Source organism: Odontesthes bonariensis, chromosome 8, assembly GCF_027942865.1.
Source record: "Odontesthes bonariensis isolate fOdoBon6 chromosome 8, fOdoBon6.hap1, whole genome shotgun sequence".
Classification (NCBI taxonomy): domain Eukaryota; kingdom Metazoa; phylum Chordata; class Actinopteri; order Atheriniformes; family Atherinopsidae; genus Odontesthes; species Odontesthes bonariensis.
In genome coordinates, this window is record NC_134513.1 from 28,681,970 (window position 1) to 28,702,933 (window position 20,964).

A 20,964-nucleotide genomic window follows, 5' to 3' on the forward strand; every position below is an offset into this window, starting at 1 on the left:
GCGTTGATAGCTACCAGGTATACCTTGGCATCAATGATGGGCATGACCCGCCCTACGGTGTCTTTGATTGACGTATCCTGATACTCCTCGCAAATCAACGCTCTCAGGGATAAAAACAAACTTTTAACTTCCTGGGTAAAATGGGTTCGAGTGGCCATTTGCTTTCCACAGCGTGGTAAACCGAGGGTCGAACTGGCTTCTGTTACTTTCGACATGCCGAAAAGAAAAGTCGTGGGACCTAACACAACAGAAAGAGACTGGCTGCGGAGAAACGTTCCTACACAGACTTTGACGAGATGGAAAAAAATGTATATGCACGCTCTCTGCAGCTCATAAGTGACGTTAAGGTTACAGTTACAGTTAGTGCAGTTCCAACAAGCAAGTATTTTGAGCAGAAAAGGAAATATTTGTCCAAATTACTACTTTAACATTATTCTAATGTAATCTGCTGATCTTTTGCAAAATTAAAAATATTTCTACAACAAGAATGAAATGAATATGATTGTATATAATTGCTCCTAAAATGTACACATACAATATTTTGCAAAAATGCTTGACTTAGCAAAAAACAAAAAAAAACAGTATATTATCATTACGAGTTGAAAACCTGCTTTTACTCAACTCGTGCTTTTCCCTGTAAATTCATTGTCTAATCAAATCAAGTATTTTCTACAATGTTTGCAACAGTTTAGTTTAACTGATAATTGTCCAACTTATATAAGTTTGATATTACACTTTCCTACTAAGGGTATTGTATGCAACATTACTGTCTATATTGTTCTTATAAATACCCAAGTCATACAAGTTTCATTTTGTTCAGATTTACTAAGGATCTTATATCTGGTTTCACAGTTGTATGCTTTACATACAAGTTTCAGGCAAAGGACATACAAATTGTGTAAGATTTATCTATATCTTTTCCATATGGGTATAACACTGTCGACATGTTGATGTATATTTCTTTTTTTATATAATTACCCAAAATATGTTTAAAACGTTATAATTTATGTGTGTGCCCCATATTTGTCATGTGGGAGAGTTCTCCTTTGTCCTTGTACCTGTGGGGCTCTTTGAGTGCAGCACCTCCCTTTATGAGCCACCCCTCGCCCTAACCTCTCCCCTTTTGCCAACTGCACTTGATGGGAAAGGTGAGCTTTGTGGCTCTGTGTGCTAGCTGCATATACAAGCTATTTATTGCTAGCTTAAAAACTCATTGTTTGTCATTTCTTTTATGATTTAATTGTACAGACGCTGTATCGGGGCACACCTCTCATTGCATATCTGTGTGTGCCGTACATGTTTCCAGAGTTTCCAGAAAATAAATGAAGATCGCCTCCAATGAAAACTTCGGGTCCTGTGTCCGTGTGGTAATCAGTCAAAAATAATCACAACGCAGGGTGCAGATAAACACCACCGGTTACATAGGTGCTAAAAATGTAGCTGCTACCAGCTGTTACTACCTCATGGAAAACCCTAAAACCTGAGTCGAATATAGTCAAGTAGAGTAGCGTTTTGCATTTTGGTTCACGTTTGTCATATTTTACACGGTCAGGGAAGTAGTGGTGTCAGGATGGCCGAGCGGTCTAAGGCGCCAGACTCAAGGCTTCATTCCTTCCTTAGGACAGGGACTTCTGGTCTCCAAAAGGAGGCGTGGGTTCAAATCCTGCTCCTGACACTAATTTCTTGCTTGAATCTTACTTGCTTATTAGAAGACCATGAAGAAAGCCATGTCAGGCCATGGGGAAAAAGGGCATTTATCTCTGAAGACGGGCCTTCAGTTCCTCCCATTAACATACACAATTCTAATGTGCGATGAGGCAGTTCTCCTGCTACATTAAGCTCTTTTCCACTCGTACTTACTCACAACCACCTCAATGTGGGTGGGGTCGTTATAGCAAGGAGGTCCAAAAGTCCTGTGATGTCACTTTTATTGGACAAAACATGACACAACAATTTAGGACATCAAGGCGAAGGTATACCTGCTACTTGGTCTGTGTCTTTGCATCTAGTAATCCACCTCGTTGATGATCACAGAATACATCAAATCCAACTGTTGCTGTTGCCGGGTTCTTGTTAAGGAGTGGCTTTCATGACTCATCCAGTGACATCACTCCCTGGCCAATCAGTTGCCTGCAGTGTGTAAATGTCACATTTTCGGCTGGACTCAACTCGACCCCGACCGAGTAGGTGCTAAAAATGTACCACCTTGTGCCAGGTGGTATTACCTCATGGAAAATCCTAACAGCTGAGTGGGATCCAGTCGAGTGGAGTAGGTAGAGGTTGAAAAGGGAGGAATGTGTTCCGATGTCATTTGAAATCTCTGAAAGTTGACTTTGGCTTGTTTTATCTCTTCTTTTTTTTTCGGAAGGCATGTTTTATAACATGTGAATAGCCCAGCTAGCTCAGTCGGTAGAGCATGAGACTCTTAATCTCAGGGTCGTGGGTTCGAGCCCCATGTTGGGCATAGCAGTATTAATAATCAACAGAAGTTTGATCCAGCACTTAAAGTCAAAGTTCAGCTCTGTTACCACCATCACAGCGTCCTCAGTGGCGCCTCTTTGAATGATCACAAACCTCCTGAAATGCACAATATGAATCAAAAACATTCAAACTTGCGCAAGAGCATTACGTTTACCTTTCTTTGGGCTCATGTCATTTCTGTATTCCCTTTTTGCTCAAGTATGATCATTCACTTTAAAACAAAAGAAGGAAAATCTGAATAACAACCCATGGCCTCTGGCCCTCTCTTATTTTCATTACTCATCCAGTGACATCACTCCCTGGCCAATCAGTGGCCTGCAATCTGTAGACGTCACATTTTCGGCTGGACTCAACTCGAATCCCTGCTGTGTAGGTGCTAAAAATGTAGCTGCTACCAGCTGTTACTACCTCAAGGAAAACCCTAAAACCTGAGTCGAATATAGTCAAGTAGAGTAGCGTTTTGCATTTTGGTTCACGTTTGTCATATTTTACACAGTCAGGGAAGTAATGGTGTCAGGATGGCCGAGTGGTCTAAGGCGCCAGACTCAAGGCTTCATTCCTTCCTTAGCACAGGGACTTCTGGTCTCCAAAAGGAGGCGTGGGTTCAAATCCCACTCCTGACACTAATTTCTTGCTTGAATCTTACTTGCTTATTAGAAGACCGTGAAGAAAGCCATGTCAGGCCATGGTGAAAAAGGGCATTTATCTCTGAAGACGGGCCTTCAGTTCCTCCCATTAACATACACAATTCTGCTGTGCGAGGAGGCAGTTCTCCTGCTACATTAAGCTCTTTTCCACTCGTACTTACTCAAACCACCTCAATGTGGGCGGGGTTCTTATAGCAAGGAGGTCCAAAAGTCCTGTGATGTCAGTTTTATGTGACACAAACATGACACAAGTATTTGGGACATCAAGGCAAAGGTATACAAGCTACTTGGTGTATGTCTTTGCGTCTAGCAATCCACCTCGTTGATGATCACAGAATACATCAAATCCAACTGTTGCTGTTGCCGGGTTCTTGTTAAGGAGTGGCTTTCAGGACTCATCCAGTGACATCATTCCCTGGCCAATCAGTTGCCTGCAGTCTGTAAATGTCACATTTTCGGCTGGACTCAACTCGACCCCGACCGAGTAGGTGCTAAAAATGTACCACCTTGTGCCAGGTGGTATTACCTCTTGGAAAACCCTAACAGGTGAGTGGGATCCAGTCGAGTGGAGTAGGTAGAGGTTGAAAAGGGAGGAATGTGTTCCGATGTCATTTGAAATCTCTGAAAGTTGACTTTGGCTTGTTTTATCTCTTCTTTTTTTTCGGAAGGCATGTTTTATAACATGTGAATGGCCCGGCTAGCTCAGTCGGTAGAGCATGAGACTCTTAATCTCAGGGTCGTGGGTTCGAGCCCCACGTTGGGCGTAGCAGTTTTAATAATCAACAGATGTTTGATCCAGCACTTAAAGTCAAAGTTCAGCTCTGTTACCACCATCACAGCGTCCTCAGTGGTGCCTCTTTGAATGATCACAAACCTCCTGTAATGCACAATATGAATAAAAAACATTCAAACTTGCACAAGAGCATTACGTTTACCTTTCTTTGGGCTCATGTCATTTCTGTATTCCCTTTTTGCTCAAGTATGATCATTCACTTTAAAACAAAAGAAGGAAAATCTGAATAACAACCCATGGCCTCTGGCCCTCTCTTGCTTTCATTACTCATCCAGTGACATCACTCCCTGGCCAATCAGTGGCCTGCAGTCTGTAGACGTCACATTTTCGGCTGGACTCAACTCGAATCCCTGCCGTGTAGGTGCTAAAAATGTAGCTGCTACCAGCTGTTACTACCTCATGGAAAACCCTAAAACCTGAGTCGAATATAGTCAAGTGGAGTAGCGTTTTGCATTTTGGTTCACGTTTGTCATATTTTACACAGTCAGGGAAGTAGTGGTGTCAGGATGGCCGAGTGGTCTAAGGCGCCAGACTCAAGGCTTCATTCCTTCCTTAGCACAGGGACTTCTGGTCTCCAAAAGGAGGCGTGGGTTCAAATCCCACTCCTGACACTAATTTCTTTCTTAAATCTTACTTGCTTATTAGAAGACCATGAAGAAAGCCATGTCAGGCCATGGTGAAAAAAGGCATTTATCTCTGAAGACCTTCAGTTCCTCCCATTAATAAAAATATTATACATTGGAAGTTTAAAAATGTTAATTTCACATTTTAGAGTGAAATCATCATCAAAATAATTTTTAGGTAAAACTTCAGACATGAAATGTTGGACATGGATCTGTTTCAAGACCTGATATACAGTAAGTGAGAGTCATTGTTAGTGTCAATGTTAATTAAAGTTTGACTATATTTGGGCCTCAGTCCCCATCCTGGTCTGTTAGATGGTGCTGAGACAGGTTTGTTTTACCGGACTGATGATGTGTTGCTGGAACAGTAATCCTGCCCTGTAGATATTTCCTAACAACCAAAGAAAATTAGATATAACAATCTCTATCAAAGTAGTGTGATATTTAGAGCCTCCTTTTGGACTCAGATAATCTATCTAACTTATTTTAGTGCTGTAAGGTTCAAATGTCATGAAAAAGAAGTAAAAATACAAGTTTGATTTGTTTTTATTATTTCAAACGAACAGAAGCAAGAAACACCTTTAAGATGAAATCAGTAAGACTTTTAAAGCAAAAAGACTGAGAGCAGGAACAGAACAGAACCAGTTTCAGAGTCCCAGTGAGTCAGGTCAGGACTGGGAACACTGGTCTGTCCTCAGTGTCTCTGAGACTGGAGTCTGGCAGCCCTGGATGGCCTCACAGGTCACAGAGCTGGCCTTCTCCCACAGGTCTGCAGGGAGCCTCAGGGTGCTGCTCCAGCTGTAGAGGCCGTCCTTCTGCAGCACAAAGCGGCTCGTGCTCTGATCCAAGCTGCTGCTGCTGCCGTCCACCTTCCAGGACAGACTCCAGTCTGAGGGGAAGCCCTTGTTGGCCAGACACATGAGGGTGGCCTTGCCCTTCTGCAGCCCCTCTGTGGAGGGGGGGAACACCGTCAGGGTGGGACGGGTATCACCTAGGAAACACCAGTCAGGTCAGAGGACAGCAACCATAAAACTGTCAATCAAACAGCAGACAGTTGGACACCTTTAGTGTGAGAGAGTTGACTTTCCACTTGTAGAAGTTTCTGTCACATGTCATTTCTGCTCCATCAGTCACTGACTAACACATTGTTTCACTTCCCTTTAAGAAACCTCTCAGCAGAGACAGAAAATCATCTCATAGTTTTACCAGAAATATCTGAAACTGTACGGGATGTAAAACAAACACATGTGACATTATAAGTTTTACTTCAACATTCTCAAAGGTTAAAATATACATCAGTTAAAAGAATTTTCTGAAGACCAGTTCTAACATTAAATGTTCTTCAGATGGAGCGAAGTCATTATTTAAAAAAACACTGCAAATTATTTCAAATTAAATTTCACACATGGCATTATTCTAATAGAGAATTTAAGATTTAAACCACTCATTGGTCAAATTTAGTCTTTGGACTTTAAAGCTTCTAAAATACAGTTTGACATAAACATAGAAAAATATCATCAAAGCTGATCTGACGACTTCCACAAAGATAAGTAAAACTATGAATCCTGAAATAGTTTAAAATGATGAATAAACATATTTTACTCAGTTTAAGATATTCAAATAATTCCTCAAATATAAAATATTGTATTTCTCCATAAAAACAATATAAACTTACTTCCAACTTCCAGTCTGGTTCCTCCACCAAAAGTCCACCACAGTGATACAAACTCATTGAGCCGCCGTACAAAAACCTCTGACTGCACAGAGACACGGCTCACGGCTTTCTGACTCTGAGACAAACTAACTCACCAAACCTTTTTTTCATTTCTGAACATTTTCCTCTCATCAAACTCTATCGTATTAAAACTGAAAATAACACAGAGCAACAAATCAGATTTCTACATGTGGATTAATATTTTTACATATCACTCAGAAGTGTAAAAATATTCCTTGAGTTATGAAAAAAGACTTATTCATTGCTGTCCTGCTAAACATTTTTTACAGAAGTGAGACATTCTGATCACATTAATTAACAAATAAAAAAGATACTGATACTGATAAATATTTTGAATCAGTAGCACATTAAAGCTATTGATCCACTGATGAGACCAGACATACCCTAACTCAGTCATTATATAAATGAATAATTATTCTATCAACCCTAAATTATATTCTCTCCTACAAAATAAGGATGAAATCCCAGAGCGGGATGTTTCAAACAGGATTAAAGCTAAAGTGTCTAAAGACTCAAGAGACTCACTCCAGAACAAGAAATCTTTCCACACAGCAAAGTGTTTTCTCTATAAAGAAACATCACTATATTTTCAGTGCTTCCAGAACATTATATTCTTATGGTTGTCTGAATAAAGTTTAACATACTTACATTTTGTCTCGTGTGAAAATTCCACAGATATAACAGCACATCTTTTACATGTTCAGAAATGTTTTTATGGAGGTGGGAAGAGGTGTAGGGTGGCGTTATTGTCCAAGTGCTTTTCACCTTTCAACTTTGCTCAGTGTTGCAGTATGTTTGGGTGAGATGTGAATAAAAACATGGTTATATTTTGACATCATGCATTGTAAAAAAACCAAAAAAAATTAAACCATTATGATGTTTTTGATATGAGGTCAAATGTATCCGTTGTGTGTTGACTGGGCCCTAAAAGCACAAACCCCATAAGTTAGCTACTTTATCCAATCCAGGGTCTCAGGTGGCTGGAGCCAATCCCAGCTGTCATTGGTTGTTAGGCAGGGTGCACCTTGGACAGGTCCATCACTCTATTTGTCCATTAGTCCATTACACTTGACTTATAAACACGTAATTTATCTATTTATATTAATCATCATCAGAGAGTTCCAACTCCCTGTTGGAGTCAGTCAGAGCATTTCCATAGAGAGCCACTTTGCATCAGCAGCACCATGCTCCAGTGCTCTGGGAGACTTTATAGTCCTGAGAGTTGAACACTGGATGACTGACAGCTGACCTTCATGACACCAGAAGCCACAGAAATCCTCCTCATCAGAAACATGACTTTGATCTGCGTCCTCATCTGGACTCTCCTCTGCTGCTGCTTCACAGGTAAAGTCCAGAGAATCAAACTCCTCTCCTCTATGAACATCCGTCCCTCTGAAATGAAGCCGACAAAAGCATGAAGCTGCTTTATGTTTTTGTCTCTGTATCCTCAGAGTCCAGAGGTCAGGTCACAGTGACTCAGGCTGGAGCAGTGAGCTCTGCTGTGGGAGGCTCCGTCACCATCGCATGTAAAACCAGTCACAATGTTCGTGACTCCAACCATTTAGCCTGGTACCAACAGAGAGATGGAGAAACTCTCAAACTGCTCATTTATGCTGTTAGCAGCAGAGCATCAGGGATTTCAGATCGTTTTACAGGCAGTGGATCAAACTCTGACTTCACTCTGACCATCAGTGGAGTTCAGGCTGAAGATGCTGCAGTTTATTACTGTCAGAGTCTCCATAACATCAACAGTCAGTGGGTGCTCACACAGTGAAAAACAGTCGTACAAAAACCTCCCTCAGTCAGCCTGAACAGAAACTGAACCGACAGCTACAGAGACTGATACAGTTCACTGAGGACACACACACACAATTCTGTGAAGCAAAATAGATATTACTTAAATTATTAATCATCTATTAATATTTTATTACTTAGTTTCTTATCTGACTGATTTAAAAAACGTGGGGGAACAACATGGGAAAATCCATAAAAAAATTGTTCATGACCTCTGACCTCATCATCATCACTTACCATCATCTCAGCAATATCCATTTAGAAAACATGAATGCACTCCTCAGTTATCCCCATTTTCATAAATGAATGACTGGATGGCCCAGAAGAAAAGTCTAAATCTTCCAATTTAACAGTACATTGATTTAGATTAATACACATATGTTTAGTTACTCTGACTCTGAAACAAACAAAGTTACTCAACAAAACAATGATGAATTTACGAGTTGATTTCAAATAAAAATATATGAACATATAACACATAATAACGCTGTGTATTATTGTATTTAGCATTTACAATTCATGGCAAGATATGAAAGAGTCAGACAGTCTAATTTACTGGTAGATCTCTATTTAAATCACTTTCTAGAATAATTTAACAGTATTGCATTAAAAAGGTTCATTGATTAAAAAATGTCCTCTGTAGTTGACATTTGTGGTTATTTTGTCCATTTTGTTCTGGATTTTTTTTTTTAAAAGATGGAAGGGATTCACTGACAGAGGCAGAGAGAATTTTACTGCAGATCGTTCCAGTAAACTCAGATTTTGAGTTGTCTGATGAGGAAGATGGAGAAAGGTTAGCCTAGGTTATCCAAACATTCAGATGTATTGGGCCTCACACACCAGAGTTCAAATAGTAGCAGAATCCATGACCAGAAATCTGTTCTACAAACTAAGAAATTCCATTAAGATTATCAATGAGCTTGACGTATCTGATGAGGACAAAAGCAAAGATCTCCTGTGGAAAGTCAGGCCTCTCCTGGACAAAATGAGGCAAGGATGTTTAAGTCTGCCAAGACATTTGTCCACTGATGAGCAAATGATTCCATTTACTGGTCGCTGCCCTGTTGGGCAGTATGTTAGGGGCAAACCATACCCAACTGGACTGAAAGTGTTTGTCTTCGCCACACCAACTGGTATGGTCTTAGATTTTGTGGTCTACCAAGGCAAGACCACCTTCAGAGTCACAGAGGGACAGGGCATTGGAGAACAAGCTGTCCTCCATCTGGTCCAATCCCTTCCCAAAGGAACCCACCTGTTCTTTGACAGGTTCTTTATGACCGTCAACCTCCTGGAGCGTCTGATGGCAAAGGGAGTGTCAGGAATCTGAACCCTTGTGATCAACAGAATTCCAAAGGAGTGCAATATTACAGGGGAGAAGGCATCAAAAAGAAAGGAAGAGGGGCATCTGAGATGGTGGTCAGACCAAGTCCTCCTGAACTTGCTGTCATTAAGTGGTTTGACAATAAGCCAGTGGTCATGGCATCCTCTGCCTATGGCAGTGAGCCTGAGGACTCTGGGGATCACCGATGCGTGGCTTCAGTATGAGACTGACTGCCAGTTCTTATGTTGAAATAGATATTTTCATTGAATTTATTGATTGTCATCGTGGTTTAGGTTCACATGTATGAAATTCTAATTTATACTGTAGTGGACACGTGATATCTTTAATATTAAATTTATTATTTTGTTTTTTAAATATTTGCATTAGGTTAGCATTGGGTTAACAACTAGGAAAAATGGATAAAATTGTGATATGACGATAATTTTTTCTCCTGATAGTCAGGACTGAAACCAAAAATGATACTAAAGGAGAAAGAAGTTCCATACAAGACATGACTTGAGTTTTTTTTTTTCTTTTTTTTTTTTCATTTAGCTTTTTCAATTTTTTTTAAATGAAATCTATTACATTTTTAGAATGAAACAAGCTGTACACACAATATTTCTCGAAAAGTTAAAGTATGATAAAATAGGAATACAGGAGTTTTCAGTGAATACTTGTATGAATTGGCTGTTAATCCTTACACATGCATTTTAAAATTTGTTGAAACATTTCAAATAATAAAAAAAACACCATTTAATTTAAATGATTTATTATTTATTTCCAAATTGACAAAAAATAAATTAATAAGTAATTAGAACAGAAACATTTAAAGAAATCATTTACAGTTTCTAATCAATTTCTTAATGATAAGAAATGTTGGAGTCAGTCAGAGCATTTCCATAGAGAGCCACTTTGCATCAGCAGCACCATGCTCCAGTGCTCTGGGAGACTTTATAGTCCTGAGAGTTGAACACTGGATGACTGACAGCTGACCTTCATGACACCAGAAGCCACAGAAATCCTCCTCATCAGAAACATGACTTTGATCTGCGTCCTCATCTGGACTCTCCTCTGCTGCTGCTTCACAGGTAAAGTCCAGAGAATCAAACTCCTCTCCTCTATGAACATCCGTCCCTCTGAAATGAAGCCGACAAAAGCATGAAGCTGCTTTATGTTTTTGTCTCTGTATCCTCAGAGTCCAGAGGTCAGGTCACAGTGACTCAGGCTGGAGCAGTGAACTCTGCTGTGGGAGGCTCCGTCACCATCGCATGTAAAACCAGTCACAATGTTTATGTTGATGGCAACGGCCATCGTTTAGCCTGGTACCAACAGAGAGATGCAGAAACTCTCAAACTGCTCATTTACTTTGCTGGCACCAGAGCATCAGGGATTTCAGATCGTTTTACAGGCAGTGGATCAAACTCTGACTTCACTCTGACCATCAGTGGAGTTCAGGCTGAAGATGCTGCAGTTTATTACTGTCAGCGTCTCCATATTATCAACAGTCAGTGGGTGCTCACACAGTGAAAAACAGTTGTACAAAAACCTCCCTCAGTCAGGCTGAACAGAAACTGAACCGACAGCTGCAGAGACTGATACAGTTCACTGAGGACACACACATTAGAGGTTATTAAACAGTTAAAGGTTAATTCATCCATCACATCAAGGCAAAATTCATATTAATCTTATTTTTCTGATAGATTTATATATAAAAGAAAAAGAGGAGTCAATGAGTGACAGTTCATGAGATATACTACTCCCATGACCTTTGACCTCAGGATAATTGTGCATCTCAACCGTCTCAACTATGTGTGTTAAAAAAAAAGTGAAAATACATTTAAAATCTAAATCCTAATTATCAGCGATCTGCACATCCTCTCAATGCCATAAGATTTTAATCACATTTATTGAGCTTAGAAAAGCTCGACATGACAATGATTTTAAACAATCGAAAGCTTTGATTCCACAAATATTTTCTGCAGACATAAATAACTATATATACATTTTTTTTGTATTATTTATGTATATATGTATAGAAAACTATTATGATAGAACACAAGCAAAGGAGCACATGAGAAGGAAACTATTTGACACAATTTCTATCTTTGTTAAATATTTTTTTAAACACCAGGTCCAAGCTGTTTTATGTCATACAGTTAAACAGAGACACTGTCTTATCACTCTGAAATAACAGTCAGTGTTTCAATGCCACCTGCTGTTATAAAACTGGTGTCCTGACCAGAGTTAAAGGCATTCACTGTGAATTTCATTCATCTATTGCCTGATTAGTACATCATCATATGACAGCAGGGATTCTTCTGATAACAAGAGGTCATATAATAATAGAAGAACATGCAATGGCAGATTCTATTTAAAAGACAAACCAAATTTTAAAAAATTACATTTAAATGTGTTTATTTTGACCTTGTAAACTGAAATTTCTGAAATCAAATGAAGTTTTGGAAATTTCAGTAAGATGAAGAAGTTCCTTAGCATTGGAAGATAGACTATATATATCATGTTCTATGATGACTGAAATGAATGAAAATTCATTATAGACTGTTTAACTGAAACCCTCTGAACAGCTTCTAAGTTGCTGTATGCTTTGATCCCAAATGTTCAGGTTTAACTTTTAAGTCAGACTGAAAGGACCCAAAATACTAAAAACACAAACCATTGTGAAAAAGATCATTTTAAGTAGAAAACTAAAAGAACATGGAGTAATAATCTCAGCAGAGAGCAGGAAACATCCTGCCATGTAGAGCACAGCTCCAGCTGACTGACTCTGTGTGTTTGCATATGTGTCCTGCCTCTCTGCTCCCAGATGTTAAGAGGTCAGTGTTGATCAGTGGCTGTCCAGAGCTTTCAGAGACACTGACACACCTGCAGCACAATGATGATGATGGCACTGACTCTGCTGCTGAGCACCCTGGGGCTCCTTGTTCAGGGTGAGAAATGAGACGCATTTACCATCATTCTCTGTTTTTAAACTGACGGCTTTTCTTCCAGTTAGATTTGTTGCAATAATTCATCTCCTCTTTCTCCAGGTTCATCAGCAGAAATCACCCTGACTCAGACTCCTGGATCTCAGTCTGTTGCTCCAGGACAGACTGTCTCTGTCAGATGTAAAGCCAGCACACCTATAGGTGATGACATTAACTGGTACCTTCAGAAACCTGGAGAAGCTCCTAAACTTTTGATTTATGATACTACATATCGTCAGTCTGGAATTCCAGAACGTTTTAGTGCAAACGCACAACAGACTGACTTCACTCTGAGCATCCGTGGAGTTCAGCCTGAAGATGCAGGAGTTTATTACTGTCAGCAGCATAACAGCCGCCCGTTCACACAGTGATACAACCTCGTACAAAAACCTCACAGCTGGAGAGGAACTGAAAGGACTCAACAGATGCTGAGAAGATAAAACCCATCTATATATGACTACAGTTTTTATCATAAGTAATATATGACAGCAACAAAACTTATTAAGACTAAGTTTGTGATTTGAATAATCAGTTTTTATATTTAAATTCATGTTTTGCTTTTGTGTTAGCCATTATCAAAGTATGAATGACTTCATCTTAACAAATAGAGATAAAAACTAATCAGTCTTTTATTGTATAGATTATTTTCTCTGAGCATCAGATATTTATCTGAGATCCACGAAGGACCAAATGTGTTGAAATGGATATCTTGGATGGGATCAGATATATCAGCATTAACTCAGAGATAAACCTCCCTAAACCTCCCTTCTGCAGTCTGTTAGTTACAAATCATCTGTATCCAGGTTCTTTCACATATCTACTGGAAAGGTTTTTACTAATAGTAAATATTTTGAAACAGTTGACCAAAAACTGATTTAGTATGTTTCAATAAACCTGCCTCCCATTTTCAGCAGTGATGCTGATCAAATTATGACTTAAAGAATAAACTTTTATGTCAAACAAAAACTCACAACATTTGAATGCAGACCTTGAAAAACCCATATTTTAGATCAAATTTTATTTGTCTTTTCTTCTTAGGCAATCAAGTGTGCATTTTTCTGCAAATCAGCCAAACAACAACAATGATAATAATGATGATAAAGACAAGTCCCTGTTGGAGTCAGTCAGAGCATTTCCATAGAGAGCCACTTTCCATGTATGTTTATGTGATGTTTTATTTTTCATGCACCATAAAACCTTTGCCAAAGTGTAAAGTTTAACCCTGAACTTTCTTCTCCCTTTTTGTCCTGCATTATTCAAATGTTTGTAATTTCACCCAAAGCACATTTAAGGCATCATTTTAAAATTGCATTAAAATATGAGAAAATGAAAAAACAAAGTATACAACAATAATTTGGCACACTTTAAACATATATGGGTTTAAATTAGACTAAGATTGGTGATTTGAACGAGAATTCAAATGGAAACATTTTGACTTGGAAAAAAAAACTTCTTCATAGTCTGAATTCAAGTTGAAATTTGATGAAACCTTTATTGAGACAGATGACAGGAAAAGAAACAGAAAATAAATTTCATGATAAAAACTATTAGAATGCAGAAACGTTAAAATATTTGCCCAGTCCCAGTGAGTCAGGTCAGTACTGGAAACACTGGTCTGTTCTCAGTGTCTCTGAGACTGGAGTCTGGCAGCCCTGGATGGCCTCACAGGTCACAGAGCTGGCCTTCTCCCACAGGTCTGCAGGGAGCCTCAGGGTGCTGCTCCAGCTGTAGAGGCCGTCCTTCTGCAGCACAAAGCGGCTCGTGCTCTGATCCAAGCTGCTGCTGCTGCCGTCCACCTTCCAGGACAGACTCCAGTCTGAGGGGAAGCCCTTGTTGGCCAGACACATGAGGGTGGCCTTGCCCTTCTGCAGCCCCTCTGTGGAGGGGGGGAACACCGTCAGGGTGGGACGGGTATCACCTAGGAAACACCAGTCAGGTCAGAGGACAGCAACCATAAAACTGTCAATCAAACAGCAGACAGTTGGACACCTTTAGTGTGAGAGAGTTGACTTTCCACTTGTAGAAGTTTCTGTCACATGTCATTTCTGCTCCATCAGTCACTGACTAACACATTGTTTCACTTCCCTTTAAGAAACCTCTCAGCAGAGACAGAAAATCATCTCATAGTTTTACCAGAAATATCTGAAACTGTACGGGATGTAAAACAAACACATGTGACATTATAAGTTTTACTTCAACATTCTCAAAGGTTAAAATATACATCAGTTAAAAGAATTTTCTGAAGACCAGTTCTAACATTAAATGTTCTTCAGATGGAGCGAAGTCATTATTTGATAAAAACACTGTAAATTATTTCAAATTAAATTTCACATATGGCATTATTCTAATAGAGAATTTAAGATTTAAACCACTCATTGGTCAAATTTAGTCTTTGGACTTTAAAGCTTCTAAAATACAGTTTGACATAAACGTAGAAAAATATCATCAAAGCTGATCTACCGACTTCCACAAAGATAAGTAAAACTATGAATCCTGAAATAGTTTAAAATGATGAATAAACATATTTTACTCAGTTTAAGATATTCAAATAATTCCTCAAATATAAAATATTGTATTTCTCCATAAAAACAATATAAACTTACTTCCAACTTCCAGTCTGGTTCCTCCACCAAAAGTCCACCACAGTGATACAAACTCATTGAGCCGCCGTACAAAAACCTCTGACTGCACAGAGACACGGCTCACGGCTTTCTGACTCTGAGACAAACTAACTCACCAAACCTTTTTTTTTTATTTCTGAACATTTTCCTCTCATCAAACTTTATCGTATTAAAACTGAAAATAACACAGAGCAACAAATCAGATTTTTACATGTGGATTAATATTTTTACATATCACTCAAAAGTGTAAAAATATTCCTCGAGTTATGAAAAAAGACTTATTCATTGCTGTCCTGCTAAACATTTTTGTCAGAAGTGAGATATTCTGAACATTGATCCACTGATAAGACCAGACATACCCTAACTCAGTCATTATATAAATGAATCATTATTCTATCAATCCTAAATTATATTCTCTCCTACAAAATAAGGATGAAATCCCAGAGCGGGATGTTTCAAACAGGATTAAAGCTAAAGTGTCTAAAGACTCAAGAGACTCACTCCAGACCAAGAAATCTTTCCACACAGCAAAGTGTTTTCTCTATAAAGGCTACTTTCAGCTCCTTTATAGTAACATCACTATATTTTCAGTGCTTCGAGAACGTTATATTCTTATGGTTTTCTGAATAAAGTTTAACATACTTACATTTTGTCTCGTGTGAAAATTCCACAGATATAACAGCACATCTTTTACATGTTCAGAAGTGTTTTTATGGAGGTGGGAAGAGGTGTAGGGTGGCGTTATTGTCCAAGCGCTTTTCACCTTTCAACTTTGCTCAGTGTTGCAGTATGTTTGGGTGAGATGTGAATAAAGACATGGTTATATTTTGGCATCATGCTTTCATAAGTTGGGAGATGAAGATACAAATCATTATTCATCATTTTTTATAGCTGCTTTATCCAATCCAGGGTCTCAGGTGGCTGGAGCCTATCCCAGCTGTCATTGGGCATTAGGCGGGGTGCACCTTGGACAGGTCCATCACTCTATTAGTCCATAAGTCCATTACACTTGACTTATAAACACGTTATTTATCTATTTATAATAATCATCATCAGAGAGTTCCAACTCCCTGTTGGAGTCAGTCAGAGCATTTCCATAGAGAGCCACTTTGCATCAGCAGCACCATGCTCCAGTGCTCTGGGAGACTTTATAGTCCTGAGAGTTGAACACTGGATGACTGACAGCTGACCTTCATGACACCAGAAGCCACAGAAATCCTCCTCATCAGAAACATGACTTTGATCTGCGTCCTCATCTGGACTCTCCTCTGCTGCTGCTTCACAGGTAAAGTCCAGAGAATCAAACTCCTCTCCTCTATGAACATCCGTCCCTCTGAAATGAAGCCGACAAAAGCATGAAGCTGCTTTATGTTTTTGTCTCTGTATCCTCAGAGTCCAGAGGTCAGGTCACAGTGACTCAGGCTGGAGCAGTGAACTCTGCTGTGGGAGGCTCCGCCACCATCGCATGTAAAACCAGCCAGAATGTTTATGTTGATGGCAACGGCCATCGTTTAGCCTGGTACCAACAGAGAGATGGAGAAACTCCCAAACTTTTCATCAAGTATGTTAATCAGCGTTTATCAGGGATTCCAGGTCGTTTTACAGGCAGTGGATCAAACTCTGACTTCACTCTGACCATCAGTGGAGTTCAGGCTGAAGATGCTGCAGTTTATTACTGTCAGAGTGCTCATAACATCAACAGTCAGTGGGTGCTCACACAGTGAAAAACAGTCGTACAAAAACCTCCCTCAGTCAGCCTGAACAGAAACTGAACCGACAGCTGCAGAGACTGATGCAGTTCACTGAGGACACACACATTAGAGGTTATTAAACAGTTAAAGGTTAATTCATCCATCACATCCAGGCAAAATTCATATTAATCTTATTTTTCTGATAGATTTATATATAAAAGAAATAAGGACTATATGAGTTCATGAAATATATTACCCCCATGACCTTTGACCTCAGGTTAATTGTGCATCTCAACCGTCTCAACTATGTGTGTTAAAAAAAAAGTGAAAATACATTTAAAATCAAAATCCTAATTATCAGCGATCTGCACATCCTCTCAATACCATAAGATTTTAATCACATTTATTGAGCTTAGAAAAGCTCGACATGACAATGATTTTAAACAATCGAAAGCTTTGATTCCACAAATATTTTCTGCAGACATAAATAACTATATATACATTTTTTTTGTATTATTTATGTATATATGTATAGAAAACTATTATGATAGAACACAAGCAAAGGAGCACATGAGAGGGAAACTATTTGACACAATTTCTATCTTTGTTAAATATTTTTTTAAACACCAGGTCCAAGCTGTTTTATGTCATACAGTTAAACAGAAACACTGTGTTATCACTCTGAAATAACAGTCAGTGTTTCAATGCCACCTGCTGTTATAAAACTGGTGTCCTGACCAGAGTTAAAGGCATTCACTGTGAATTTCATTCATCTATTGCCTGATTAGTACATCATCATATGACAGCAGGGATTCTTCTGATAACAAGAGGTTACATAATAATAGAAGAACATGCAATGGCAGATTCTATTTAAAAGACAAACCAAATTTAAAAAAATTACATTTAAATGTGTTTATTTTGACCTTGTAAACTGAAATTTCTTAAATCAAATGAAGTTTTGGAAATTTCAGTAAGATGAAGAAGTTCCTTAGCATTGGAAGATAGACTACATATATAATGAATGTTCCATGATGACTGATATGAATGAAAATTCATTACAGAGTGTTTAACTGAAACCCTCTGAACAGCTTCTAAGTTGCTGTATGCTTTGATCCCAAATGTTCAGGTTTAACTTTTAAGTCAGACTGAAAGGACCCAAAATACTAAAAACACAAACCATTGTGAAAAAGATCATTTTAAGTAGAAAACTAAAAGAACATGGAGTAATAATCTCAGCAGAGAGCAGGAAACATCCTGACATGTAGAGCACAGCTCCAGCTGACTGACTCTGTGTGTTTGCATATGTGTCCTGCCTCTCTGCTCCCAGATGTTAAGAGGTCAGTGTTGATCAGTGGCTGTCCAGAGCTTTCAGAGACACTGACACACCAGCAGCACAATGATGATGATGCCACTGACTCTGCTGCTGAGCACCCTGGGGCTCCTTGTTCAGGGTGAGAAATGAGACGCATTTACCATCATTCTCTGTTTTTAAACTTTTCTTCCAGTTAGATTTGTTGCAATAATTCATCTCCTCTTTCTCCAGGTTCATCAGCAGAAATCACCCTGACTCAGACTCCTGGATCTCAGTCTGTTGCTCCAGGACAGACTGTCTCTGTCAGATGTTAAGCCAGCACACCTATAGGTGATGACATTAACTGGTACCTTCAGAAACCTGGAGAAGCTCCTAAACTTTTGATTTATGATACTACATATCGTCAGTCTGGAATTCCAGAACGTTTTAGTGCAAACGCACAACAGACTGACTTCACTCTGACAATCCGTGGAGTTCAGCCTGAAGATGCAGGAGTTTATTACTGTCAGCAGCGTAACAGCCGCCCGTTCACACAGTGAAACAACCTCGTACAAAAACCTCAAAGCTGGAGAGGAACTGAAAGGACTCAACAGATGCTGAGAAAATAAAACCCATCAATATATGACTACAGTTTTTATCATAAGTAATATATGACAGCAACAAAACTTATTAAGACTAAGTTTGTGATTTGAATAATCAGTTTTTATATTTAAATTCATGTTTTGCTTTTGTGTTAGCCATTATCAAAGTATGAATGACTTCATCTTAACAAATAGAGATAAAAACTAATCAGTCTTTTATTGTATAGATTATTTTCTCTGAGCATCAGATATTTATCTGAGATCCATGAAGGACCAAATGTGTTGAAATGGATATCTTGGATGGGATCAGATATATCAGCATTAACTCAGAGATAAACCTCCCTAAACCTCCGTTATGCAGTCTGTTAGTTACAAATCATCTGTATCCAGGTTCTTTCACATATCTACTGGAAAGGTTTTTACTAATAGTAAATATTTTGAAACAGTTGACCAAAAACTGATTTAGTATGTTTCAATAAACGTGCCTCCCATTGTCAGCAGTGATGCTGATCAAATTATGACTTAAAGAATAAACTTTTATGTCAAACAAAAACTCACAACATTTGAATGCAGACCTTGAAAAATCCATATTTTAGATCAAATTTTATTTGTCCTTTCTTTTTAGGCAATCAAGAGCGCATTTTTCTGCAAATCAGCCAAACAACAACAATGATAATAATGATGATAAAGACAAGTCCCTGTTGGAGTCAGTCAGAGCATTTCCATAGAGAGCCACTTTCCATGTATGTTTATGTGATGTTTTATTTTTCATGCACCATAAAACCTTTGCCAAAGTGTAAAGTTTAACCCTGAACTTTCTTCTCCCTTTTTGTCCTGCATTATTCAAATGTTTGTAATTTCACCCAAAGCACATTTAAGGCATCATTTTAAAATTGCATTAAAATATAAGAAAATGAAAAAACAAAGTATACAACAATAATTTGGCACACTTTAAACATATATGGGTTTAAATTAGACTAAGATTGGTGATTTGAACGAGAATTCAAATGGAAACATTTTGACTTGGAAAAAAAAACTTCTTCATAGTCTGAATTCAAGTTGAAATTTGGTGAAACCTTTATTGAGACAGATGACAGGAAAAGAAACAGAAAATAAATTTCATGATAAAAACTATTAGAATGCAGAAACGTTAAAATATTTGCCCAGTCCCAGTGAGTCAGGTCAGGACTGGGAACACTGGTCTCTCCTCACTGTCTCTGAGACTGGAGTCTGGCAGCCCTGGATGGCCTCACAGGTCACAGAGCTGGCCTTCTCCCACAGGTCTGCAGGGAGCCTCAGGGTGCTGCTCCAGCTGTAGAGGCCGTCCTTCTGCAGCACAAAGCGGCTCGTGCTCTGATCCAAGCTGCTGCTGCTGCCGTCCACCTTCCAGGACAGACTCCAGTCTGAGGGGAAGCCCTTGTTGGCCAGACACATGAGGGTGGCCTTGCCCTTCTGCAGCCCCTCTGTGGAGGGGGGGAACACCGTCAGGGTGGGACGGGTATCACCTAGGAAACACCAGTCAGGTCAGAGGACAGCAACCATAAAACTGTCAATCAAACAGCAGACAGTTGGACACCTTTAGTGTGAGAGAGTTGACTTTCCACTTGTAGAAGTTTCTGTCACATGTCATTTCTGCTCCATCAGTCACTGACTAACACATTGTTTCACTTCCCTTTAAGAAACCTCTCAGCAGAGACAGAAAATCATCTCATAGTTTTACCAGAAATATCTGAAACTGTACGGGATGTAAAACAAACACATGTGACATTATAAGTTTTACTTCAACATTCTCAAAAGTTAAAATATACATCAGTTATAAGAATTTTCTGAAGACCAGTTCTAACATTAAATGTTCTTCAGATGGAGCGAAGTCATTGTTTGAAAAAACACTGCAAACTATTTCAAATTAAATTTCACATATGGCATTATTCTAATAGAGAATTTAAGATTTAAACCACTCATTGGTCAAATTTAGTCTTTGGATTTTAAAGCTTCTAAAATACAGTTTGACATAAACATAGAAAAATATCATCAAAGCTGATCTACCGGCTTCCACAAAGATAAGTAAAACTATGAATCCTGAAATAGTTTAAAATGATGAATAAACATATTTTACTCAGTTTAAGATATTCAAATAATTCCTCAAATATAAAATCTTGTATTTCTCCATAAAAACAATATAAACTTACTGCCAACTTCCAGTCTGGTTCCTCCACCAAAAGTCCACCACAGTGATACAAACTCATTGAGCCGCCGTACAAAAACCTCTGACTGCACAGAGACACGGCTCACGGCTTTCTGACTCTGAGACAAACTAACTCACCAAACTTTTTTTTTTATTTCTGAACATTTTCCTCTCATCAAACTTTATCGTATTAAAA

General features: G+C 38.8%; 5 non-coding genes and 2 gene segments (V, D, J or C); 5 read left to right on the forward strand and 2 right to left on the reverse strand.

The window, feature by feature from the left end:
- The first annotated feature begins 1,564 nt into the window (after positions 1-1,564).
- Positions 1,565-1,675, forward strand: trnal-caa (transfer RNA leucine (anticodon CAA)). The gene is made up of 2 exons: positions 1,565-1,602; positions 1,630-1,675. It is a non-coding gene; the product is annotated as a tRNA-Leu (tRNA).
- Positions 1,676-2,391: 716 nt separating this feature from the next.
- trnak-cuu (transfer RNA lysine (anticodon CUU)) lies at positions 2,392-2,464 on the forward strand. The gene has a single exon. It is a non-coding gene; the product is annotated as a tRNA-Lys (tRNA).
- Positions 2,465-2,993: 529 nt separating this feature from the next.
- On the forward strand, positions 2,994-3,104 carry trnal-caa (transfer RNA leucine (anticodon CAA)). Its single transcript has 2 exons — positions 2,994-3,031; positions 3,059-3,104. It is a non-coding gene; the product is annotated as a tRNA-Leu (tRNA).
- A 715-nt stretch (positions 3,105-3,819) lies between these two features.
- Positions 3,820-3,892, forward strand: trnak-cuu (transfer RNA lysine (anticodon CUU)). Its single transcript has one exon. It is a non-coding gene; the product is annotated as a tRNA-Lys (tRNA).
- A 529-nt stretch (positions 3,893-4,421) lies between these two features.
- Positions 4,422-4,532, forward strand: trnal-caa (transfer RNA leucine (anticodon CAA)). The gene is made up of 2 exons: positions 4,422-4,459; positions 4,487-4,532. It is a non-coding gene; the product is annotated as a tRNA-Leu (tRNA).
- A 600-nt stretch (positions 4,533-5,132) lies between these two features.
- LOC142385862 (Ig kappa-b4 chain C region-like) lies at positions 5,133-6,302 on the reverse strand. The segment is given in 2 exon segments: positions 5,133-5,535; positions 6,220-6,302. A coding segment is annotated over 1 exon segment (252 nt).
- Positions 6,303-13,863: 7,561 nt separating this feature from the next.
- On the reverse strand, positions 13,864-15,979 carry LOC142385711 (Ig kappa-b4 chain C region-like). The segment is given in 3 exon segments: positions 13,864-14,296; positions 14,982-15,096; positions 15,965-15,979. Coding segments are annotated over 3 exon segments (453 nt in total).
- Between the last annotated feature and the right edge of the window lie 4,985 nt (positions 15,980-20,964).